Source organism: Andrographis paniculata, unplaced genomic scaffold (genome assembly GCF_009805555.1).
Source record: "Andrographis paniculata isolate CXL003 unplaced genomic scaffold, ASM980555v1 Contig64END, whole genome shotgun sequence".
Lineage (NCBI taxonomy): Eukaryota > Viridiplantae > Streptophyta > Magnoliopsida > Lamiales > Acanthaceae > Andrographis > Andrographis paniculata.
The window spans coordinates 1,530,478-1,557,115 of NW_026137600.1; the positions used below are offsets into that span (position 1 = coordinate 1,530,478).

Here is a 26,638-nt window from a genome sequence, read left to right on the forward strand (position 1 = left end):
ATCTAGTTCATAAAACAGTTGTATACTGTAAAATTTTATTGATTCACAGGTATTACTTCACCACCATATAATTGCTGGTGGAATCCCGATAATGTCACGTGAGTGTGATGCTTCCCAGGATAGTCATCACGTGTCTATGCTAGGACAACAGTTTCTACAGCCAAAGATTGGATTCGCTGCTCCAGGTGCTCTCCTTCATCTTCCCATATTTCAGGTAAAGCTTCTCTTATATTATGTATGCTATTTAAAGCATAATCTGCACCCGGGACTGGAGTTGATCTTCCCACCTACATTTTGTGCACATTCGGTTAGGTTAAATACAAAACAAGATTTCTCATGTGTAATATATATCCATGAACTTACAATTACAGTGTGAAGTCCAGCTGCTTTCCCAACTGCTATGTTCCGGACACTGTCATCAAAGAACATCTACAAAAGAAAAGAGTAAATCCCAGTTAGTCATACGTTATCTATAAATTCCGATCCAGTGTGTTAAGGAGGTATGGCTATTAACTGTTTTATTTGGATCAACATCCGCAATTCGAATCGCAGCTTCAAATGCTTCTAACAAAGGCTTGCACAGAACACGATTCTTGAAACTTGGATCTTCATTTTCAACAAGCTCCGACGGAGGGTTAAGCGTTTCAAAGCATATAATCCCATGGAAGCAATCTTCCAATCCCAAGCGCCGAAGAACTTGAGCAGCATGTGCTTCATCAGCATTTGTAAAAATCTGCAGCCAGAAAATTACAGGTACTTACTTACTTACAGCACATTAAATTTACACATCCGGTTCGGATTCTTAGAAATAATCAAATTAGGACATACTATTCTCTGTTGCGGCATAGACAGTAGTAGATGACGTAGCACTGGATCAGGCCTTAGCAACTCATAGGGTAGTCTACCATGAACATAAGCATGAAACTCGTCGTTATCGAATTCATATCCAAGTGCCTGCAGGAAATGACTTCAAGGCTTTAGTTTCTAACCAACATAGAAAGTTAAAACCCCGTTTAGTTTCTATTAACTACCTTTAGTCCAGCCATAGTTGTTCCATATTCCTTGTACAACTCCAAACACATCCTAGGGACTTCACTTTCCTCCATATGTAGATGATGCACCATGTATTCTATAAAAGTTAACCATGAACTTAAAAATCAATTGTTATGAATAATTTTGCCATTAGAGCTTAAATGAATTCTAGGATACAGTAACTGTGTACCTTCTATGTTCTTGCGACAGGCCATGTTAATTCCCAAGCTTAAAGGATACAAAGTATCATCCATATCTAAGAACATAACAAAACCAATCAATATCTATAAATCTTAAGTTTATTCAAATATAAAAGAATTAGTAATATACCAAAGATTAGGCACTCATATTTATCACCCCCTGCTCTTATCACTGCTTCCATATTTCAGATAGAACAACAGCCTGTAATCCCTGATGAAGTTAATTCACACTTAATAATTTAAAAAATAAAATGAAAGATTTTAGGGGATATATTTACCTTAAATGAAGATAATTAATCACCTTGAACAAATATGGAGAAATGGGTGTTTGTTGTTTGATTTGAAGTGTTAGATGATGTATTTATAGTTGGGGAAATGAGGAAAAAGATTTATTTATTTATTTTATTATTATTATTATTATTATTATTTTTAAGTATGTTGATAATGGAATCATTTTCCATTATCATAATAAAAGCACAAATTGAGGTGGCTAATATACACAGCAAAGTGCTGAGAGGTTAGGGACAGTCTTTGTTGATCCACTATATTTGGAGAATATTTTGCAGTTATTTTATGGGTGTCCTTTTCACATTGGTTTATTCATACCCACGAATCAATAATAAGTAGTATTCCCTCCGTCCCACATACTATGTACACGTTGTCGTTTCTGTCCGTCCCACATACCATGTCACTTTTCTTTTTGATTATACACTTTAATCTCATTTTAAACTTTATTCTTAATTATCTACTTATTATATCCTCCTAAAATACAGTAACAGACATGGTATGTGGGACGGATGGAATACTATATAAAATCAATAATAGTACTACTGTCCAACAAAAAGAGTAATATTTCTTAATATTAGTATTATATTAATTTATAGTAGAAAAGACAAAAAAAAAAATAAAAAATGCTTTTATTAGCTTGTATGATAAAAAAGTAATAATATTTGTTTAATATATTAAAAATTGTAAGGGTATTAATTGTGTTAAATAGGTAGTAAATTACTAAATTAGAAAATGACACTAGTGTCTGTTACACTGTAGACATGATATTCTAGGAGGGATGTAATTAATAGATAATTAAAGAATACATGAGTGAAAATAATTATTCTATAATATATATATAATTATAAATTAAGATTAAGATAATTCAATTAAAATTTTTAAAAAATAAAATTAAAATTTTTTAAATGAGATTAAAGTGTATAATCATTTTCAGAAAAATAAAGTGACGTGGTACGTGGGACAGACAGAAACGGCAATATGGACATGGCACGTGGGACGAAAGAGAGTATTTTTTTTTGTGAAGGACAAAAAATTAAAAATGGTATTTTATTATGGGACTTGAGAGTATTAATTTTTCTAAAGATTGCTGACCAAATGTTAGCTTTTTGTTTTTCTCAGTGCGGTGGGAAAATGATTCTTTATTTAAACAAGTATTGCTTTGAGATTGTAAGTTGAGTGAAGTAATTAACGATATCTCGTCATTACATGTGCTTTAAATACTCATGTTTTGCCTGAAGCAACTTTTTTTTTGTTTTATTAGTGTCTAGGTGTTTTTTGTTGTTTAAAAATAATAAAAAATATAGGTTTGAATAAAATTAAAATTTTCATTGTTTTAGAGTGGTAACTAATACTAATATTTAACTATTCCTTGTGAAATTTTATAACTTATGAAAGTACACATATTTTACTATTATTTATTAAACTTATCATGTGTCCCAATAAAAATACTACACATGGCGTGAGGTGGATTTGTCAATAGTGTTCTAGCCCCAATTCGCATTAATTTCATCTATATTATAATAATTATTGTATTATAAATATGCTACATGGGAGTATGGCCCAACGCAATTTAACTCCCAAATAGTTTGCTTTTAAATATGCTAGTATTATTTTAGTTTGAAATTTGAATTATTCGATTGTTGTGTAAAAAACACATCTTTTTACATTATAGAAAAATTGCATGTGAGAACCTTATAGCGAAATACAAAAATGTCATGAGTTCAATGCAAATAACTATTTGATACATAGAAGGGTTAGTCGATAGAAAGACAACCATGATGGAAATATTACACATTAGTCATTACAAGGCTGCTCTTTTATTTTTTATTTTTAATTATTATTATTATTATTATTATGCTCTTATAATTGCCATACTGGGAAATCTTCAATTAACAGTACTTGATTAATGATATGTGGTCGGTTTTGGTTGCTTGGTGTGTTTCCACTTGTGGTACTTTATTTAAAATGCTTAGTGGATATTTCATACTGGGATAAGAATATTTATATATATATATATATATTAATTTGGTACAAAAGTATTTGCACACTAGAATATATTCGTTCATTACTTGGGGTGTAACATGGGATGGGATGATAATGATTCGGGTATAGACTAGTATAGAGTAGTTTTGATCTTGTTTTTTTTAAAAAATTTTATGTTGAGCTAAATTTTTGAAAAAATGAATTATACTTTTTGATGGGTTTAGCAAGGAAACCCCATTTCACATCTCTATCTCATTTAAATTATTTGTATTGCATGTGGCGTTGAATCTAATGTCATATTGAAGATTTAGGATGATTTATAAAAGAAAATAATTAAAACTATATCTTATAAAGAATCATTTTTAGTTCCATAGTAAAAAATTTGAAATTTGAATAAGAAAATAAATATTAGGTGGATATATAATAAATTTCTAATATATTATTATAATAATGATTGAACATAATCATTTTTAGACGATAAAAACTTTAGTAAATAATTAAGATTAGTGTCTAGAGTCTCTAGACAACCTATAATCTATTTATATATTCAAAGTTAAATAAAAATAAATAAATAAAAACGTCAATTTCTGTGGCTCCTTATGCCGACATATTCGAGCATAGGTATAATAAAAGAATAGTCCGCATACACTAATTAGATTTCTCAAGATAATGGAATATTTGAATTCTCCTATAATCCTAGTTTGGTCCAAATGGTACAGCCTTAGCTGAAAATTTCAACATTGATTCACAAAATTAACTTTAGTCCATTTTGTTTATTTATTTATTCCTACACATTGAAGAGTGCTACCCTCGATAAATTGTATAATTGATATATTGAAGTATAACCAAACAGATATGCATTTCTTCATTCTTCAGTTTAATACATAACATATTTTTGTTCTAATTCTGGAGCTTAGTATAGAAATTTTTCTGCCAAGTAGAGGAAACACGGGTCTTTTTTTTTTTTGGAAAATTTCAGGTTTTTCAATGTTAAATTTTTATATTTTTATAACTATAAAGTTATATATTCAAATCCTCGATGCTTCTAAGTCTTGTCTGCTACACATTATTTGCGACTTATTTTGCTGACCTAATTTGTGAACTATTAAGTTCGATCTAGAATTTACCCAATGCGTTCTTAACCTAAGACATAAATGGCATTTAATATGCATATTTGTAACCTGAGTTGGTAAATATATTGTGCAATAAAAAAATAAAGATATATTGTGCAACGGTAATCCAAATTATAGAAGAAAGGGGGATAAATAGTAGTAGGAAAATTGCAGATGTCTGATCATGAGATAGATCAGTTGCCAGCCACTTGTTTATTACTTTCGAAATATTCTTCAGTTCATCCACTGTGTAAAAATTTCAGTTACTTAACTATTTAATCCCTACTCTTCTTAAATAATACACAATTTCCTCACATAAAACATCAAGCTCCAACTCATTATTTAAATCAAAATTAAAACCAAAATAAAAAATAAAAAATCACCAAGTAAACACCATTGGCTTCTCCTACTCTCCTACTACAATGGTTTTTTAGCTCACCAAAATCTTTCTACATTCAACCTGTACCTATACAAATCATTTACAGTTTTGTTAGTTCAAAATTAGGTATCCTCCTCAAAATACGACCAACTTTTAGTAACTTTAGCCTTTGCAGAGCAAATGCCCTTTGGAGGAGGGAACAGCTCAATTATCTCTCTCTCTCTCTCTCTCTCTCTCTCTATATATATATATATATATATATAATGAAAGCATTCAGTCAGCTTATCAATATTCTATATTTAACTACATAGACAAGGCAATATTACAAATATAAAAAAATACACTGACAAAATTTTAATACTAGGTAGCAAAAAGTAGCAGAATGCAGTATTGATGGATGATCTGGCAATGACATAGTTATTATTATTGCACAGATTTAGCATTTCAATGTAAATTTTGGAGAAGGAGAGGCAGTCAGTCTTGAGTATCAGAAATCAAATCTGATGCTTCTTCTTCTTCTAATAACTTTCCTTTGTCGGAAGTCACCATAACACAATAAATAAATAAATATATAAATTCCTCATTTTCATATTATTCCTCGTACATAGAGAAACTAACCCCCAAAGTTAATTATTACCACTATACAACTTATTAAGTATAATCAAAACCATATCTAAAAACACAAAGGAATTCAGGATTAGACAGCACTACAATGAGCATGAATGAACATTTAGGTCCTAAAGTTGATAATGGGAAAGTGACAAGAAAATGATAGTATCGAAGCAGTTGCAATGAATAAATGAGACAAGAAACACCATTATTGAGTGAAACATCTACTAGATAGTATAATAGATCATACAAGCTATATTTGATTTCAGACAACACACGATATAATTGATCTCAGCACATACTGTTTTAGTTCCGGATGGGAGCAAGTTAATCTTTATGCCCACAATATCAAACTCAATACCATATAACATTCAATAGCTTTTCTTGGCCAATATGATCAATCATAAGAACCAAGATGAAGTTCCCAAACAAAATCCATGTTCAATGGATTGAATGAAAGTAAAACCATATAGTCTTCTCTAGACGACAAATATAGGAAGCCATATTACATCTCAGAGTATGAACACTTGGACTAAAGAACATATGGCCATGGAGGGTGTAAGGGAAAGCCATTTCACCTTAAAGAATCTCAAGTTCTCAACTTAGCACACCCCAAATGGAAACATTAAGTGCCCAAATAATATGTATCTATCACAACAAAATACCCGGGACTGTCTCCTTGACAGATCTATCGACCAATATTCTCTAACTAAGATTACCCAAATCTCAGTAGCTCAAAGTATTAGTATCATATCATCCATAATAAAGAAGGAGACAGAAAACTAACCGAATAAAAACACAAATATGCGCCAAAGCTCAGTGGCTCAAAGTTCTAGTATGATATGATCCATAGAACAACATGTATGCGACTAGAAGCTAATAAAAGAAGAAGGTATAACTAACAGAATAAAAACACAAATATGCACCAAAGATCAGTGGCTCAAAGTTTTAGTATGATATGATCTATATCACAACACAGACAGAACTCACTGAATAAAAACACGAATTTATTCAATCAAACTGCAATATGAATATAGGCTGACCTACGAACTTATAATGTCTTGAGATTTTACAGTATAATATCACACATCGTCTATTTTTACTCGAGAATAGAAATGACACTACGCAGGAACAATGCGTGGAGCAGGATTCCTTATTACCTATTCAACTTACAAGCCACAAACCAAGAATAATAACAATCACAATAATAATAATAATCAAAATAAAAGAACGATAACAATTAGACAAGCCAACATAAAACTTTAAATGTAAAACCGAACATGCTGCTGCAAAATTGTTTATCCACACCAAACTCACCTGCTCATTGCGGCAAATTCCTCACTTGCTGTTTCACATTGTCTGCAGGGATCGGAGCAGAGACATCCGGCCCCACCCCGGAAGGTGCAGCCGTCATTGTTTGGTACTGAGCAGCCAACTGAGGCGGCAACGCTTGAGTATAATACATTTGAGCGTGAGCAGGATCAGCAAATTCATAGTTTGCATTTGCAGCCGAAGAAGGTGCCATCGACTGAGAGGGATGATGAACTTGTTGAGGGAAGCCGACATACTGCGCCTGCTGCTGTGACAATGGGATTTGCAGTATTTGCGGCGCCCCTCCAGGTGCAGCAGCAGTTCTGTACACTCCAGAAGCCATTTCTGGTTTGGAAGAAGGTGCATTGATGGCCTGAGTGTAACCGGCGTGTGAAGTTAGCACAGGGGCAGTAGGGGTCTGGGGTCGACTGCCAGCTGGCGCCGCTAGGTCAGTATAACCCGATTGCTGCGTAGGTATGTTGTAAGCTTGGGGTGGTCTGGCGGTGACGAAGTAAATCGGGTACTGCTGGTCTAGCATTGGCTGGTGTGGATGCTGAGGCTGCTGCTGCTGCTGGTGGTGGGGAGGATAAATCGAATAGTATGATGGAACAGGCATTGCTCCGGCGGGGATGTATTGGTTTCCGGCATGGATGAATTGCTGCGGGTGATGCAATTGGGCGTGACTATGGCTGGGATCGAATTGGGCAGGTATTCCGAAACCTGATTCTTGAATTTGTGGTTGCATCTGAATTTTGTTGGTGTTTTGATCACTAGGCTTAGGGTTTCCTGATTGCATTTGCATAATTGATTCTTGATACATTGCTTGTCTCTGTCTTGATAATTGAATGCTTCCTTCGCTGTAGATGTCAAAGTTGACAAGATCCCTGTTTAGATCATCGAAGATTTATGTATATATAATGTATGGGAGGAAGAAGATGGACCTTGAAACTGAATCTGGAGATGGGAAATCAATGGCGGCACCAGTTTGTTTCATCTGCTGATACTGAGGAGGAATCTGCTGCTGCGCTTGCATAACTTGTACCTGCGGCTGAATCTGTTGTACCTTCCTGTAACCCCCGTGATCCGATCTTTCGTCGTCGGAGACGACGCGGTAGTCACCGGAAACCACCACCCCCCCGCCGTCGACTCCGGTGGCTACAAAACCCCCAACCTCCTCCTGCCTCTGCAGCGGCGGAGGCGCCGCCGCTGCAGCAACATTCCCGGTGACCCCCACCGTCATCTGCTGAAATTGGTCCTCGATCCGATTGTCGTCGACCTTAACCCTAATCGGCGGCAGATTCGCCACCGACGGAGAGCTCGAGGTCGACCCGAACGACGACGTCGTTTCGAGCATCGGAGAATCAGGTACAGAGTGGACATCGTGGTTGGGGACTGTATTGTTTCCCCCATTCTTCGATCCCTCATTTTGGGGATCGGCGGCGGCAGCCGCCGACGCCTTTCCGACGGAGTCGTCGTCCAATCCGAGGAGGCAATTGACGGAGGAGGACTCGGAGAAGCCTCGATCGCTGGTTTTGCCATTGAGGACGTTGAAGAACCAGTCGTCGGATTTGGTGGAAGCAGTCTCGACGAGGAGCTGCTCGATGCTGGCGGCGGCGGCGGGCGGCGGCGACTTGGGGAAGAGGAAGAGGCGGAGGCGCCCGGGCTTGAGGCCGGCGGCGCCGGAGGAGTGGAGGCGGTCGTACTCGTCGATCATATTGTCGAGATCTTCGTCGGTGGTGACGGAGATTAGGGAGTCGAGGTCTTCGTTGGGGAGCTGGTATTTGAGGGAGAAGGTGTTGTTATGGAGTAGGGTTTTGGAGAGGCGGTGGTGGAGGTCGGCGAGGGAGGTGTGACGGTCGACGACGATGATTCGGGTGTCGCCGCCGATGTAGCAGAGGGTTTTGTCGTGGGGGCGGGGGACGATGTGGCCGCCGTAGCTGCACATCAGGCGAAGTTTCTGCGGCGGCGGGGGGTCCGTTTCCCAGGAGTCGGTGTGGCGGGAGCGGGGGGAGGAGTCGAGGGAGTCTGGGTACGGCGCCGCCGCCGCCGCCCCGGCGGCGGAAGTGGTGGTGGTTGGGATGGGGGCGGAGAGCGGGGGCGGTGGGGCCTCCATGGAGAGAGAGAGGGGAGAGGAGAGAGAGAGAGAGAGTTGGGAAATGATGAGAGAACAGAATGCGTTGGTTGAGCCAGACTAACTTTGCTCTTTATTTTATTTTTTATTATTATTCATTTATTTATTTTATTGTGCTTGGGATTAGGTTTTTTTATTTTAGTTTTAGACTTTTTCTTGATTTTAATTTGATGTGTAGTTAAAAACATTATATATTTTTATTGAAATTTGTGCGAATTATAAGTTACGGTTGAATGAATGCTGAGATTGTTGTAAATATTCTCTGTCCGTTGGTTTCAAGAGCCTTTTTTATTTTTTGTATTATTGTATTTAACGAAAAAAAAAAATTTATTTATTTTTTGTGTTTTTTTTTTTTTTTTTTTTTCACAAATATCATTATAAGAGTATTATAAGATATTAATAGAAATATTTTTTTTAATTTTATTATATTTTTATATAATAATTAACATTTAAATATCAACAAGCAAAAAATAAATGAGACAATAATATATTTTTTCTCATTTTAATTTACTATTTTTTTTATTTGTTCCGTCCTATGTTTTTTAGAAATTATAATTATAATTATAATTTTAATTACATTTTAAAATTTATTATATAATTTATAATTATTTTTACTAATATATTTTTTTTTATTACTTGTTAATTATCTAATATTTCAAATTCTGTGTCTAACATAAAATAGACAATTTAAGTTGAACATAAGGAACATTATTTTTATTGTTTATTTATTTATTTTATTATTGTGATATGCCACCTGTTTTGTTTATTTTAATTGAGGGTTGAATAATTTGAGTAGTGTCTGTTTTTCATTATTTGGGTTTGTGTAAATTGTGACATTTTATATAGATAAGCTTTGTTATTGATGGGTGGTTTGTTTTGATTGTGCTTGGGATTAGGTGTTTTTTATTTTGGTTTTAGACTTTTTCTTGATTTTTATTTGATTTTTTTATTAAAAATTTATATATTTTTATTGAAACTCGTGTAAATGGTAGGTTACGGTTGAATAAATGCTGAGATTATTGTGATAAAAATTGATATTATATTATAGTCAGTAAAAATAATAATATATGACTTTTTTTGTGTTTGTAAGAATATTAGTATAAAAAGTAGTGACAATTGTGTAATAATAATAAAAAAAATAGGGATAATTTTATGGTGGTATAGTTATTTATGAAAATGAAATTATTGTATTGAGACGGAGTGAGTATATTTTTTATATTTGATATTTTTTCCAATTATTATATAATCTCTTAAAGGAGATAGTTATTAGAACGGGTAAAAATAGATATAGTCTGAAAATTCGATCCAAATTCTCTACAAAAAAAAAATTGTATTTGGACCACAAAAAATAGGTTCGTTATTTTTCGACTAGTGCTTGATCCGGCATGCCAATAAACTAGGTTGTGTTTGACCCAATTCGATTTATTAAAATTAATATTTAATATTTGATATATTTATATATATATATATATTAACTAATGAAAGTAATAATATATATATATATAGATAAATATAATTTTATAGTAAAGCTTTTAAGTTATTTATATTTTGTTGTGAATTTAAATTCTGGTTTAGGTTATTTGAGTTAATTTAAAAAGAAAAAAAAAACTAATTTAAAATAAAAATAGAAAGAAAATATATTCAATGGTGAGGTGTAGTATAAATAAATAAAAATAAAAATATTTATTTTTGGGATAATTGTACTATTAAATATTGAGACTTCATGGCTATTTCTTTGATTTCAATCAAAGGGGAATGCGATTTGTGAGTATTAAAAGCGGCAAACAATAATGGTTTTATATAAAATATAAATATTATTTTCTTAAAAGATAAAAGAAAAATAAAAAATTTAAATGATAAAGACTAGAAACTCCTAAACGTTCTTTGGTCGAGTTTTTTTAAATTTTCCATTGGACTCTGCATCTCTTGAAATAAATACATTTTTTTTTTTTCACAAAACATCCCATCAAATATTATTTTTATATAAAATTCAAATCAATTTTTTTTTCCAAACTCATCAAAAGAAACGCACATTATTCAACCACTTTTGTTATTATTATTATTATAATAACGCGAGAACCCGGTTGCTTTAGATTCAGTATATTTATATCTAAATTTAGACTTATTTATAGATTAGATTACTTGGATTTTAATTATATATAAATTCTTTATTTTAATGAACGATAATACAATTTTATTATTTTCCCCCAAAATCTTAGGAGTGAAATTGGATTCTAGGTGTCGTTAGGATAAGGATGAGAGTGGATCTTCATGTTATATAATTTAACCTAAGACTTGGTCAAAATCATATATAGTATTACTATTAGATTTCTAACTTTTGAATTAATACACCAAATTTGATTATAATTTATAAATGGATCCAATTTGGCAAAAATCCGGTGACCCTATTCAGATCCGTCGACCCGACCCGACGTTTCGGGAAATTGATTTGACATTACTTCTCTTATAAGTAGACGCCTCCTTTTATTTCTCTTACTTTCTCTCTCTTCTTTCATTTTTTTTTTAAATATAAATTAATTTAATTTAATTTCTAACTTCTTACACGTAGGGTTATTCAAAATTTTTTTATTTTTATTTCTCGTAAATAAATATTTTTATCTATATTTAAAAATTTTTATTTTTAATAAAATTAATTTTAAGTTAATTATAAATAAATAAATTATTTTTTTATTTATTTGTATTATATAAAATTTTATTCTCTACAAAATGATATTCATGTTGTATATATTTTATTGATTTATAATGCTAAAAATATTTAAAATACCAACAACACTACTCATATAAAATATAAAATAATATCATAATTTATTATTAATAACTTACTAATCTACACTACCTAAAATACGGGAACGGAGGGAGTACTATTCATTTTGAATTTAATTAGTAAGTTATTAATAAAAATATAAAATGATCATCTCATCTAAAAACTTATGCTGAGTAGAGACACGCATTATTAATTTATTTATCCACATTTGAGAGTCTCCAATATTACATAATAACATAAATTGTTTTTATAATAAAATAAATAATATAAATAAAAATTAAAATATTTATTTATTGAAAAATATATATAAATAAAAGTGTTATGAATGAGTCATTATATAGGATGTAATTTATCCGTCACCCTCCAAAATATTTTCTAATTTTGTAATAGATTAAAATTAATATTCCCTCCGTTCCATAACAAAGTATCTACTTTTCTATTTTAGTCTGTCCATAACAAAATATTCATTTATTAATTAGACTGGGATAATATTATTTTATTAATTAGTAAAAGTACGTGAGAGTTTTACTTTTGCCCATTGATTTTATTTTAAGTATAATGATATACTACTTGTAATTTAGATAAAAATTGAAAATATATGAAACAAATAAAAATAGTAAAAAAAATATTTTGAATTAAAAGTGAAAAAATATATGTTATCAAATTAATTAAATTGATTTATAATTGTTAAATACTAATATTTTAATGAATATAATATAAAATGTATCAAATAAAATGAAACATGCTAAAATAAAGACGTACGATAGAGTGAATAATATTTTAACAAAACATATGTATTTCATTATACTCTTTCCGTCTCCCATAATTTATCCATATTTTCTATTTTCGTCCGTCCCATATAATTTGTCCTTTTTTAAAAAAAAATTAATTATACACTTTAATCATATTTTAAAATTTAAAATTTAAATTTTTTTTAATATTAATTAAACTATTTAGTTATTTTAATCATAATTTATAATTATTTTTACTAAATAATAATTATTTTTACTAATACATTTCTTAATTGCTTACTAATTATACTTTACTTAAATTCTCGTGTCTACAGTAATACACTCATATTAGATGGGACAGAGGGAGTAATAATCTATATAAAATATTGTTTATTTAATTAGATTTTATTTTTTAATGAATAATGGATATTGTAACCTATTAAGACTCCAAACAAACATACACCTATAAAAATATCTATATATTTTAGAATTATTTTATTAGTGATACAATATTTTAAAAATTTATGTTAATTAGTTAATAATAATGAATTATAATACTTTATTTTTTTTTATGTAATTATAATATTAATAGTTTTAAAATAAATTTAATATATGATTAAAAAATTTAGAATATATATTTAGATATTTTAAATTTATATCATAATAAAAAATATATGTAATATGAATATTATTTTATATAAAATAATTTTTTTTATAATATAAGTAAATTAAAAATAATTTTTTTTTATTTATAATTAATATAAACTAATTTTTATAAAAGATGTAAACAATTTGGAATTTTAGTCGAAGATATTTATTCTTTTGAGAAAAATAAAAATAAATTTTTTTGAGTGAATCATACATAATTTATGATGTTATATATTATGTCGTTAATTAAATTGATTTATTATTTTTAAATATATTTTAATTTAGTAAATTTACTCAAAATAAAAAATGTCAATTGTTATGAATATATAAAAATAAAAGATATGGCAATTGTTATGGGACGAATGAGTATAATATTTTAAATAAAATAAACTAAAATAAATTTGATACTATTATACTTTTTCAAAATAATAAAGATTGTGAAAATAATTTTGAAACAAAAATATTGGAGTATATTAGTACCCAAGACTAATTGGATTTGGGCCATTTAGTGGGCCAATGCCAAGGCCCATTATGTTTTGAGCAGCAACCAAATGTTACCTCTTGTTGAAAAGCTCCTGGACCCCAAAGCCTGATGGATGTCCACCCTCCACCGTCGCATTAGATACCCATGTGTTTCATTTAAATGTTTATTTATTTATTTTTAATTTTAATTCTTCCTGTATAATTTATTATTCCCTCAATCCTGGATATTTTTACTGTAAATACGAGAATTTAGGAGGGTATAATTAATAAATAATTAAAAATATATTAGTAAAAATAATTATCATATAATAAAAATAATTGATTAGTATAATTAAAATTAAAAAAATTATAAATTAATTTTTTTAAAATAAGATTAAAATGTATAATTGTTTTCCAAAAAAAGAAAATTATAAAATAAGTGGGACGGATGAAAATGGAAAGGTGAACATGAGAAGTGAGACGGATGGAGTATTATTTTTGGAATATTATTATACAATTTCATTATATTTTAAATTTTAAATTTTATAAATCTTTTAATTTAAATTAAATTATTTAGTTATTTTAATTTATAATTATTTTTATTATATAATAATTATTTATTTATACAATTTTTAATTATTTATTAATTATACTCTATTTAAATTTTTATATCTATGATAATATATACTATTATTTTCGTCCGGCTCTAAATGTCTCATTTACTTTTTGCGTGTTAATATTTGAATATTAATTATTATATCAAAATATAGTATAAATTAAGAAAAAAAGTACAAAAATACTTCTATTATTGTCTTGTAATACTAATAAAAAGATATTTGTAAAAAAAATTATATATTTTTAATATTAAGTACAATGATACAAAAGATAAATATAACACTTAGAAGTCGACCGAAGAAATATGACAATTTAGTCGAAACAGATATAATACTCCCTCCGACCCAAACACCCTGCAACATTTCTTTTTTTGTTTGTCCCAAACTCAATGCAACATTTCCAAATTTAGAAATAATTAATAATATTTTTATATATATTAATATACACTTCACTTTATCCCATCACATCACTCAAATAAAAAAAAAAAACAAATAATCATTTCTCTTTCCAATCACGTAACTAAATATCCAAATTATCTCAAATTAGCATACTTAATACTCCTCACCTAAATTCTCGTGCTAAATACAAATATTGCATGGTGTTTGAGACGGAGGGAGTACTATTTACTTAAAAGAATAAAAATATAAGACTAAAAGTGTATTTACTATTATTTTATTTTATAAGTCAAATTTAGCTAACAGTCACAACATATTTTATCAATTTTATAATATCCCCTCGTTTATATAAATCAATATTTAATTTTATTTTTTAGCCTATTATAAAAAAAAAAAATTTATTTATTTATTTTACAACAAAACATCATTTTTATTTATTTATTTATTATTAACAACAAGAAGTAAAAAAATATACACATTTATAGTAAATCTATAAAGAAAATCTGAATACATATTTAAGTTACAGTATAATGTTCATTAATTTTGAAACTCAAGCAGCTCTTTATAGCTAAAGATTTTTGGAGATTTTAATATTTTAAAAATTTTAAAATAATAAAAAATTAGTAATTGATAAAATATTTTAAAAAATATATTTAATATAATATTTTAAAAAAAATTAAAGTATACAAAATTTCCAAATTTATCGTATAAATAGAGCCAAATACATAATGGTATACAATATTCTTCAGCTACATAAAATTATACCATCTCTGTTGGTCTTATTTGAGTTGGACATAAAATTTAATAAAGATTAATATTATATTGATAGTTGGTAAAAAATACGAGTAGTAGGCTTCTTTGCCATTATGAGTGTATTAGTGTAAAAAATAGTGACATTTTGTGTAATAATAATGAAAAAATAGAGATAATTTTATGGTGATATGAGTATTTATGAAAATGAGACTATTGTTTTTGGACGGACAAAAATGATAAACAAGACTATTGTATTGAAACGGAATGAGTAATATATAAGTTTGATTGGATATGGAATCAAGAAAAATAATATTCCGTCCGTCCCACATACCGTGTCTGCTACACTGTAGACACAGTGTTTTAGGAGGGATGTAATTAGTCAATAATTAAGAATATATTAGTTAAAATAATTATCTTATAATATAAATAATTATAAATTAAAATTAAGATAACTAATTAGTTTAATTAAAATTTTAAAAAAATAAATTAAAAAATTTAAAATGAGATTAAAGTGTAATTATTTTCCAAAAAACGAAAGTGACGTGGAATGTGAGACGGATAGAAACAACAATGTGGACATGGTATGCGGGACAGAGGGAAGTACTACTTTAATACTCCATCTGTCACAAACTTTTTATGTGTAATTTCATGTAAATATTGAAATTTAAGTAGAATATTATTAATAAATAATTTTAAAATATATTAATAAAAATAATTATTATATAATATAAATAATTATATATTAAAATTTAGATGTTAATTAATTTAATTAAAATATATAATTATTCTTAATAACAAATGGGATGAACGGACTAAATATTGAACAAATAATATAAAAAGAAGGGGAGGGAGTAGTAAAGTAGAATAAGTAAAAATAAAATAAAAGTATTATAAGAATTTATTAAATAATTGATAAAAAATAATGTGATAAGTAAAACAATAATGATAAATTAATTATTATTATTAATTAAAATAAAAACAATATTATATATAAATAAAATTATTTATTATAAATAAATTGATTATAAATTATTGAAAAAAACATAGATAAAGAGTGAGGGAGAATATATTTATCTTAACATTAAAAATATTTTTATATTTGTATAATTTTTTATATAATTTTTTTTTATTACTATTAGAATTAATATTTTTATATTTTTTTTAATTTATATTATATTTTAATATAATAATTAATATTAAAAAATTAACATATGAAAAAATTAAATGAGATAATTAGTGTCAAACAAAAATAGCATTTGCCGAACATTGAACTTCAAAACTCAATAGTCAAAGATTCCAATTCGAAATAAATGCAGATAGAACAAAAGCCACAGCAGCTCAATCGCAACTGCACATTTTAAATCTAACGGTTGAGAAACAAGATATATATAAGATCAAAAAGATCCATTCGACCATTTCGCTCCATCACCAACGCATATAACCGACGAAAATACAGGCCTCTGCTCAACTGTCGGCCGAAAATCCATTGCTTTCACCTATCTTCTCGTTGCTGCGCATTTACTCCCGCCATGATGATCTATCTCCATCCATTTCTACGATTTTATTGCCAATTAAATCTTCTCATAAATTGCAGGCCAACAATTCTGGACTCGGTGGATTCGGGGTCCCATTTTCTGAACGCCATTGATAGCCATTTGAGGAAAATATCGACAAGGTATGCCCAATGCTCTTCATTACCATCATTGGATTGAAAAATTGTCGATTTGATGTTGTTGCCTTGCTGGAGGCAGTGTTGAGGATACAACCGTTGTATGTTCCTTGCAGTTAGGGTTCAGAATCTTTTCTCTCTGTGTATTTACATTTTCCTCGTTAAATATGGTTCAGGTTCTATCAATGGCACTTTGCTATATCCTCTTTTGAGATTCGTGCCCCAAATTAGCTGTAACTTTCCAATTTCATCGGCAAATGAGCTGGAGGAATATGATCTCTTTTTGTCCTGCTTCGACTTTGCAGAAAATGTTTCAGGTTTGTGGATTTGGCTATTTTCCCCCTTTCTTAGGGCTTTGGAATTTCTTGAAAATTATTTATTGTTCCTGCATTGAGAATGCTCATTAATAGTTAGGGTTTGAATGCTGAAATTAGGTTTATAGTTGTTGTTTGGATTGTATTGTTAATTTGTTTCCATGATTGGTTTGAAGGAGCATTCAAACTTGATGATCCATAGATGAAAAACTTGAAATTCTTAAACCACATCAGTTAGATAACACTGCAAGATGTTATGCTATTGTATTGAACAGGGTGGACCGGGTGCCGAGCTTGAATGCCGGCATACGATTAAGTCCCATGGGAGACGACTCGCGAAGATCCACAAGCATGATTGGCTGATACTGCTACTGCTTGTAGTCATTGAGATCCTCCTCAATGTGATCCACCCATTCTACCGATTCGTTGGGAGAGGCATGATGGACGATCTTCGATATCCAATGAAAGACAACACCGTGCCTATTTGGACCGTGCCGGTGAGTATCTCTCAGCTCATATGAAGATATATACATACACACACATATGTGTATACATACGAATCTAATATTTTTTGAGTTGTATTTCGAGTAATATGCCTTTTTATGGTGATTAGCTATATGCAGTTCTGTTGCCTATTGCTATTTTCGTGGCGTACTATCTTCGAAGGAAGGATGTGTATGACCTGCATAACAGCATTCTAGGTAACATAATTTCTGCCGTTCTTCGTAGTTTTAGTTTCCCCTTTTTCGTAAGCGAAAGTTATCGAAAATGACAAATTTGAGGCTGCAGGGCTTTTGTTCGCGGTGCTGATAACTGGAGTTCTCACGGATGCTATAAAAGATGCTGTAGGCCGACCCCGGCCTAATTTTTTCTGGCGTTGCTTTCCCGATGGAATAGATGTATGCCACATAACTATCACTTTAAATTTCTTCCGATTCTAGTATCTATGCAAATTCTGCTTCTTTGGTTGTCTACACGGACGTACTATCGATGTTTTACCGTGTGTTATTAGGAGTACGATGGATGGGGGAATGTCGTCTGTCATGGCAACGATAGCGATATAAAAGAAGGGCACAAGAGTTTTCCTAGCGGCCATACTTCTTGTAAGATTTCTTACGTACAAACTCGTGCAACGTTATTACTGTATGTACCGTTAAATGATCATTTCATCTAAAAGTTTGAACTAGTAAAAAGAAAATGTATGATTAATTACATATTCCCTCTTTTTCAAATCAAAAGGGCTCTTTGGGATTTTGTAGTAGATTAAGAAATAATAGTATTTTATTAATTAGTTAGGGTTTGTTTACTTGTAAGATTTTAGGTCTGATTTTACTATTCCAACTTTCTTTTCCCTCCAAAAACATCAAATCAAACACTCAATTCTTATTTATTTTATTACACTAAAATTTAATTTTACATTCAAAACATCACATCAACACATATTTATATCACATCAAGCAACTATTTCAATTCAAAATTTTACTATTCAAAATCAAAACTCAAAACCAAAACCTCACAAGTAAAGTCCTTTGATTTTATATGCCTCCATCCCATCACTATCTATCTGTTGTAATTGTATATGTAATGGTATATTTGTAATTTAAGTAAAAATTAAGGGTATTTTAGTATTAGTGTACAATTCTTTTTTCTAAAATAAAAAATGATACAAGTAAAACAGACAAAAATGGTAGAAATTGTACTTTAAATTGAGACGATTGGAGTATTGTATAGTCTTTTAACAGTATCGAATGGCTGATTGTTTGTTTGATTGTGGTGTTTCGGCAGGGTCGTTTGCGGGGCTTGCATTCCTATCACTATACTTGTCGGGGAAGATCAAATGCTTCGACAGAAGGGGGCACGTCGCGAAACTGTGCATCGTTTTTCTTCCCCTTCTCGCAGCATGCCTGGTCGGCATTTCCCGCGTCGATGACTACTGGCATCACTGGCAAGACGTGTTCGCCGGCGGCATCCTCGGTGAGAGCCCTTCAATTTAGGCTATACAATGAAGAAAATAATGACATGGATGAACTGAACTTGTGATTCTTTTTGCTTGCATCTTCTTCAGGTCTTGTTGTGGCTACTTTCTGCTACCTGCAGTTCTTCCCACCTCCATACCACACAGAAGGTACGTGTGCTTGTTTTTTTTTTGATGAATGGCGGTTAAATGAGTCGAGATTATTTGTTGTTCGAGCTCGATATGAACAAGTTAATGGTACAGACTTGACTCGGTTCGTTTAGGATTTGAGCTAAAATATTGGCTCGAGCTTGGCTTGTTAGCCTTAGTTCAAACTCAAACTCGGCTCCCAAAGCTTTGAGTCCGAGTTCGACTTGCATTTCATACGTATTATATATTTTTTGATATATAAATTAAATAGATCAAAATTTTTTAACAATTCATTATGATAAAATATTTAATAGTTATTAACAAATACTTGGCTTCAAGTCTTTGATTTTATATAAAATAATTGCACGTGCAATGGTATATTTGTAATTTAAGTAAAAGTTAAAAGGGTATTTGATATTAATATATAATTACTTTTTCGGAAAGTGATATTTTGAAGTAAGACGGACGAAAATAATAAAAGTGATATTTTGAATTAGGACGGAGGGAATACAATTTTTATATAAAAAATATACATCACTAACGAGATCAATCGAATTGTCGAATTGTTCCTGTATCATGATGTTTGAGTTCAAATTTGGCTCGTTTATCTCTATAAACTCTATCTCTATAGACGAATCGAATCGATCTGTTAACGAGCCCGTCGAATTTGGTTCGCGAACTATTCGATTCGTACCAAAACTCTTACCTTAACTAATTTGTTGTGTCTCTTTGGATTTTGATGGCAGGATTTCATCCCTATGCGTATGTCCGAGCAGTGGAGGAATCTCGTGCCACTTCAGGAGCTGGCAGCAGTATCAGAACTGCAAGTGCCAGCCATGAATGGTCTTCACCAACCTCCAACCTTGTCACTGAAACTGTCGACTCTACTTTGGGCGCCATGGAATCAGGAAGAAGGTAGACAGACAGATCAACAGACATGATCATCATCCTCATTTCTTGCCAAGAACTGTCTGTCAGTCTGTTAATATACTTTTTATTTTGTCTGAATCTTTCTTCCTTGATCAAATTCACACGTTGTGCTGTACAAATCCCAGGTTGATTCTGTTGTATTGTGTTCATTACAAGAATAAATAAATAAATAAATAAATGGAATTTGAATAGGTTTGCAGTTACATAAACAAAATCTGAAAAGGGTAAATCCCAAAAAATCTCCACTTTGAGTAATCCGACGATTTGAATTCAAAGATTGAAGATTCTTTATCCATCCGAGGGTCAGGTCAGTGTGGATATGTTATGGACTCCAATCGCTTTTTCTTTTGACTAAGGCGAAGGAGCCTCAGCCCCACCTCACTCGAGAATCGGGAAGTGGATTCTGCTTCTGGAATTTTCGTTAGTTGTTTATCCGTCTCAGTAAAGGTAAGTGTAGTCAGTGGATTTGGTTTGTAAGCTGCTCCGCGTGCGCAGTTTCTGCTTTGTGTTTTTGTTGCCTTTTCTGTTTGAATTTATTCTGCCATTTCAGTTTCAGTTTCAGTTTCGTTTCTCTCTTCCCACGCGCGCTCTCGGTCTTCTCGGTTCCTCTCGCATCAGGTGAGCTCGTATTATCGTCGTTTTATTTATTTTTTTGGAGAAATTTCTGTAACCTGCTGGAGAAATTTTGTTCGATTCTCTGTTATGAGGTGTTGAATTGTGTTTTTGGCACCTAGAAGTTGTGGTTTTCTCGATTCACCTCTACGATTTGTGCGAGAACTCAAATTAACTGTGGACGCCATTGTTTGTTGGTTACTTAAGCTTCGATAGCGAGAACGAATTCATTCGGTAGTGTTTTTGGCACCTAGAAGTGATTGTTTTCTCGATTTACCTCTACGATTTGTGTGAAAACTCATTTGAATTAACTGTGGACGCCATTGTTTGCTGGCTTCTTAAGCTTCGATAGCGAGAACGAATTCATTCGGTAGTGTTTTTAGCACGTAGAAGTGAAGGTTCTTTCGATTTACCTCTACGATTTGTGCGAAAACTCTCGATTAACTGTGGACGCCATTGTTTGTTGGTTCTTCAATAGCGAGAACAAATTCATTCGATTGTGAATTCATAGCGTATGCCACGTCAATTATGCTGCAGGAGATCGATTGATCAAAATGCCAGAAATACAGCTAGGCGTCCACACAATAAGATCTCATGGAGCTCGAGTGGCCAGGTTTCACATGCACGATTGGCTTATTCTGATGCTGCTTGTGGTGATTGAGATCATTCTAAATGTGATCGAACCTTTTCATCGGTTTGTTGGCGAAGATATGATGACAGACCTCAAGTATCCTTTGAAAGATAACACAGTCCCCTTTTGGGCTGTTCCGGTACATTCCTTCACCTGGAAATCATTCGACACATTTTACTCCTTCCTTTGATAGCTTGATAACATATTTTCGATAACCTGTTGCAGCTAATTGCAGTAATCTTGCCCTTATTTATCATCGTCGTCTTTTACTTTATAAGAAGCGATGTATATGACTTGCATCAAGCAATCTTGGGTACGCTTCTCGTTTTGCATTAATCCGATCCTTTTCCTTTTGTTTCGTAAATGGTAGCTTGAATTACATTGATATTGAATGTCAGGTTTGCTGTTTTCTGTTCTGATTACGGGTGTTCTCACCGATGCAATTAAAGATGCTGTTGGAAGACCTCGACCAGACTTCTTCTGGCGTTGCTTCCCTGATGGCATAGGGGTGAGTCCTATTGGTACTGCATTAGTTCGAAGCCCCGATAAAAAAGTACTAACACTATTCACATTTTGTCTTGGATAGGCGTTCCATAATGTAACAGGGAATGTCCAGTGCACGGGATTAAAGAGCGTCGTCAAAGAAGGCCATAAAAGTTTTCCCAGTGGACACACTTCATGTGAGTGCAACCTGTATCGAATGAAATTTGAAATTGTTTGTTTTGTTGTCTTCTAGCCAATGTCGAATGCATAGCTTAGAAATGTTTCCATACCGACTCAGATTTTTTCACTTAAGGGTGTGTTGGTTTGGGGTTTGAATTTTGAGTTGGGAATGAATGGTAAAGATTTTGAATTGTAATAGTTGTATGATGTGATATAAATAATTGATGATGTGATGTTTTGAATATAAAATTAATTTTTAGTATAATATAAAAAATAAAAAATAGGTGTGATTTGATGTTTTTTGGGAAATTTTTTTTATGAATCATAGAATTTTGGGAAAATCTTCCAAACGACACACCCTTTAAGAAGATTGCTGGTGATACGAATTGACACGAGTTCTGGTTTATTTTCAATCTTGGTATATTGACGAAAAGTAGTTTATTGAGATTAACACTATTTCGTTCGTAGGGTCCTTTGCCGGTCTCGGATTTCTTTCCTTGTACTTGTCTGGTAAAATTAGAGTATTCGATCGTAGAGGCCACGTAGCGAAGCTCTGCATTACGTTCTTGCCGTTACTAATGGCTGCATTAGTTGGAGTTTCAAGAGTTGATGATTATTGGCACCATTGGCAAGATGTCTTTGCTGGAGGTTTATTAGGTATAGAATACGAAAGTCAAACTATTTCTACTTCATTATTTCCCGATTTATGATGCAGTATATATATATATATAAAAACTCGATACATTCTGGATTGCTCCATCTGCAGGGATAACCATTGCATCGTTCTGTTACTTGCAATTTTTCCCACCACCATACGACGCAGACGGTAAGGCACTTCTCTGAGCTTTGTTAGTTGCTTCTTTGACAAAAAAAATGGATTATTTTGCTTCTAGTTATTGGAATAAGGATGATTGAGCATCGATGTGCTAATTTAATTTTAGATGTAAGAGCCCGAAAGTTGCTTACTAACATTAGCTGATTCACACGGCTTTTATCATAAAAAATCTCTAGATGGATCGATCATCGATTGCAAGTTTACTTATGTGTTTTGAGGATTTATTAATCTTCCTCATATTTACTAAGAGGCTTGGGATGTGTTCACACTACAAAAAAATTTATGTAATTAGCTACAATACATTGAGCAACAAAAATTAATTTTCGTAATTAAAATTTTTTTGCTAGAAAATTTTATTTTCATAGCAAAATGGTTTTAACTACAAAATTATCTTTCATAGGTAAAATTATTTGGCTAAAAAATAATGCATATTTTGTTAATGAAACTCTTTTATTATAAATTTTATTTTTATAGCAAAAGAGCTATAGCTATGAAATCTCTTTTCTTAGCTTTTATCGTAAAAAATTTATTTTTCGTTACGGAAGTCATATTTGTCGCCAAAGACTTTTACTGTAGGCGACGAAAATCATTTTTTCTATGATTTCATTATCCTTTGCTATAAAATATCTTGTAGCTAAATTTTAATTTTTTTGTAGAGTCATAATTGAAAAAGTATAGGATTGAGTGAAACCAAACCTTTCAATTCTTGTGGCTTGATTTACCAATCCATGGCACTCGAAAATAATGATCTGTATTCGGATACGTAGGTTGGGCGCCCCATGCTTATTTCCACATGTTGGCGGAGTCACAGAGCGTCAGCCCACCGGAAGCAAACAACAGAAATAGGTCGGGTTTGAGGCAAACAGAGCTCGAGGGCGTGTAAGTATCGAGAAAATGCAAGAAAACACATTAGATTTTAGTGTTTTTGATCATATGGTGCAGATAGGAAATATGTTAGCTCTATCTTTTTGCCCTTTCTCTACTACTCTTTTTTGACGACGGTGATTGGTGTTCTTCATCTCCTAATTATTTTGATCGGGAAATTCGACTTCTTTTGTGTGCCAGTGTCAAAATAGTTGCTACTTGTTTTTCATGGTGTTCGACTATGGTAGTTAGTAGGCATTTTGGAATCTGGAATCGAATACCATTAGACCACTTTCTGCATCTGTTTCTTGAAGTAGGCTCATGAAAGATGCCGGGATGATTGCCTCGAGTTTTTATATGATTTTAACTTATGCCTCGATTTTCTTTTAAGCTCTAGCGATCGATTCAGGCGACGTGTTATAATCCAGGCCATCGATGTCCTCAGCCTGTTTGAGTTCAGGTAATCTTGCATATATATATATATATGTATAGGGAGTTCAGCTTTAGTTTCTTGCTACACATTGCTTGTTCAGTGTTAATCTTATTAGAAAAGAATGAACAAATGACTATGTTTATTGGTATTGTCAATTGCATTTTCATATTATTTTGTTTTGCTACATTAACTATTTAGTTTTATTAAAAATATTATAATTGGAAGATTAAATCAAAGACAGCTAGTACTAAATATGAGTTTACTATAAGGGTGTGTTTGTTTGGGGGTTTGGATTTTGAGTTGGGATTTGAATAGTAAAAATTTTGAATTTGAATAGTTGTATTATGTGATATAAATAGGTGTTGATGTGATGTTTTGAATGTAAAATTTATTTTTAGTATAATATAAAAAATAAAAAATAGGTATTTGATTTGATGTTTTTGGGGGGAAAAAATTGGATGAATAGTAAGATTTTGTAAAAATCTTACAACACGAATTAATAGAAAGTAACAGGATTCCCTTCAATTTTAATTGGCAAGGAAATTTTGAAGTATGGGTACGGAATATTTACATGTGTGCTCATTTGATAGGTAGCATGAGTTTCAAAAAAAATAAAAATAAAAAATAAAAATAATCTAAGGGTGTGTTTGTTTGGGGGTTTGGATTTTGGATTGGAATTTGAATAGTAAAAATTTTGAATTTGAATAGTTGTATGATGTGATATAAATAGAGTTTGATGTGATGTTTTGAATGTAAAATTGATTTTTAGTATAATATAAAAAATGAAAAATAGGTGTTTGATTTGATGTTTTTGGGGGAAAAAAATTGGATGAATAGTGAAAATCCTCCAAAATCCTTCAAACAAACACACCTGTACTTCTTTAGGTAAAAAAAAAATAGAAAAAACAGGCATTCTTTTTACTTAAAAAAAAATAGAAATAAATTTAAATGATAAAAAAAAAAAAAATTGAATGATAGAAAAAATATAAAGTAGCACAAGTAATTTGGAATTCTCATTTTGGGCATCAAACCATGCAATCTTTTATTCAAAATGATATATTCTTGATTTAGGATATATAGCTAATTATAGTTTTTATAATTGGTAGTATGCAATCAATTTGTATTTTATTCATGAGCTTGTATAGTATACTTGTTTCGGTAGTTGGTAAAAAGTAATGATAAATGATTTTTTTATCCCTTGTGAGTATATTAGTGTAAAAGTAGTGATAATTGTGTAATAATAGTGAAAAAGTAGGATAGTTTTACGGTGATATTAAAATGAGACTATTGTTTTGAGACAGACAAAAATGGTAAAGAAGACTATTGTATTGGGACGGACAAAAATGGTAAATAAGACTATTGTATTGGGACGAATGGAGTATTATTTTCGTCAGCTCTAAGGATCTCATTTAATTTTTGTGTGTTGGTTTTTAAATATTAATTATTATATTAAAACGTACTAATTAAAAAAAATTTCAAAAATATTTTTATTAGTGTCTTGTAATACTAATAGAAGATCATTTGTACAAAAATTTATACAAATATGAGAATATTTTTAATATTAAGTACAATGACGCAAAATGTAAATGTGATCCTTAGAGGCGAACGGAGTAAGTATTAAGTAGCTGTTAGGGTCGACTCAACATGGTGCTTATTTCGCTAAGTCAATACACTAATTTGAAGTATTTCATCACAAACTATATGTTGTTATGTTATGAGTATGTGATGTCTGACTTATATATTGCGTTATGCTGTAATTCATTTATTGCATTAAAGTTATGATATATTGTGTTATACTCCCTCCATTACAATACAATAATCTTTGTTTACCATTTTTTTGTTCATTTCAAAACAATAGTCTTATTTCTATAAATAACCATATTATCATAAAAACTACTTCTACTTTTTCATTTTTATTACACAATTGCCACTATTTTTTACACTAATACGACAAAAAAATTTTTTATCCATATTTTTTACCAACTATCAATTTAATATCAGTATTCTTTAAATTTCGTGTCCAATCCACTATATTTATGGGATGGAGGGAGAATAAAATTGTATAATATAATGTTATATATTATATTAACATGGTGCTGATAAAATGATCATATTAATATATACATTATGTTGATAGATTATAATGCTG

General features: G+C 31.1%; 4 protein-coding genes across 5 annotated transcripts; 2 read left to right on the forward strand and 2 right to left on the reverse strand.

The window, feature by feature from the left end:
- Window positions 1–6: 6 nt before the first annotated feature.
- Window positions 7–1,623, reverse strand: LOC127261721 (uncharacterized protein C24B11.05). 2 transcript variants are annotated; one of them, XM_051290063.1, is made up of 8 exons: window positions 1,511–1,623; window positions 1,363–1,434; window positions 1,223–1,288; window positions 1,032–1,129; window positions 829–954; window positions 515–733; window positions 364–429; window positions 7–287 (listed from the first exon to the last, which is right to left on the reverse strand). In XM_051290063.1, the coding sequence occupies exons 2-8, from the start codon at window positions 1,412–1,414 to the stop codon at window positions 135–137; spliced, it is 780 nt and encodes a 259-aa protein (XP_051146020.1). In that variant the 5' UTR covers window positions 1,415–1,434; window positions 1,511–1,623; the 3' UTR covers window positions 7–134. The 2 variants fall into 2 exon arrangements, with proteins under 2 accessions (XP_051146020.1, XP_051146021.1); XM_051290064.1 differs by having other exon boundaries at window positions 1,363–1,443; window positions 1,511–1,562.
- A 4,962-nt stretch (window positions 1,624–6,585) lies between these two features.
- LOC127261719 (RNA polymerase II degradation factor 1) lies at window positions 6,586–9,064 on the reverse strand. Its single transcript, XM_051290062.1, has 2 exons — window positions 7,856–9,064; window positions 6,586–7,771 (listed from the first exon to the last, which is right to left on the reverse strand). Exons 1-2 carry the CDS (start codon window positions 9,025–9,027, stop codon window positions 6,925–6,927), a joined length of 2,019 nt encoding a protein of 672 aa, XP_051146019.1. The 5' UTR covers window positions 9,028–9,064; the 3' UTR covers window positions 6,586–6,924.
- Window positions 9,065–16,867: 7,803 nt separating this feature from the next.
- LOC127261790 (lipid phosphate phosphatase 2-like) lies at window positions 16,868–20,642 on the forward strand. The gene is made up of 9 exons (XM_051290190.1): window positions 16,868–17,109; window positions 17,280–17,420; window positions 17,693–17,914; window positions 18,031–18,118; window positions 18,207–18,316; window positions 18,430–18,520; window positions 19,203–19,391; window positions 19,483–19,542; window positions 20,268–20,642. Exons 2-9 carry the CDS (start codon window positions 17,361–17,363, stop codon window positions 20,438–20,440), a joined length of 993 nt encoding a protein of 330 aa, XP_051146147.1. The 5' UTR covers window positions 16,868–17,109; window positions 17,280–17,360; the 3' UTR covers window positions 20,441–20,642.
- A 98-nt stretch (window positions 20,643–20,740) lies between these two features.
- LOC127261791 (lipid phosphate phosphatase 2-like) lies at window positions 20,741–25,461 on the forward strand. Its single transcript, XM_051290191.1, has 9 exons — window positions 20,741–20,898; window positions 21,002–21,069; window positions 21,601–21,833; window positions 21,920–22,007; window positions 22,093–22,202; window positions 22,281–22,374; window positions 22,826–23,014; window positions 23,124–23,183; window positions 23,960–25,461. Exons 3-9 carry the CDS (start codon window positions 21,618–21,620, stop codon window positions 24,073–24,075), a joined length of 873 nt encoding a protein of 290 aa, XP_051146148.1. The 5' UTR covers window positions 20,741–20,898; window positions 21,002–21,069; window positions 21,601–21,617; the 3' UTR covers window positions 24,076–25,461.
- Window positions 25,462–26,638: the final 1,177 nt, after the last annotated feature.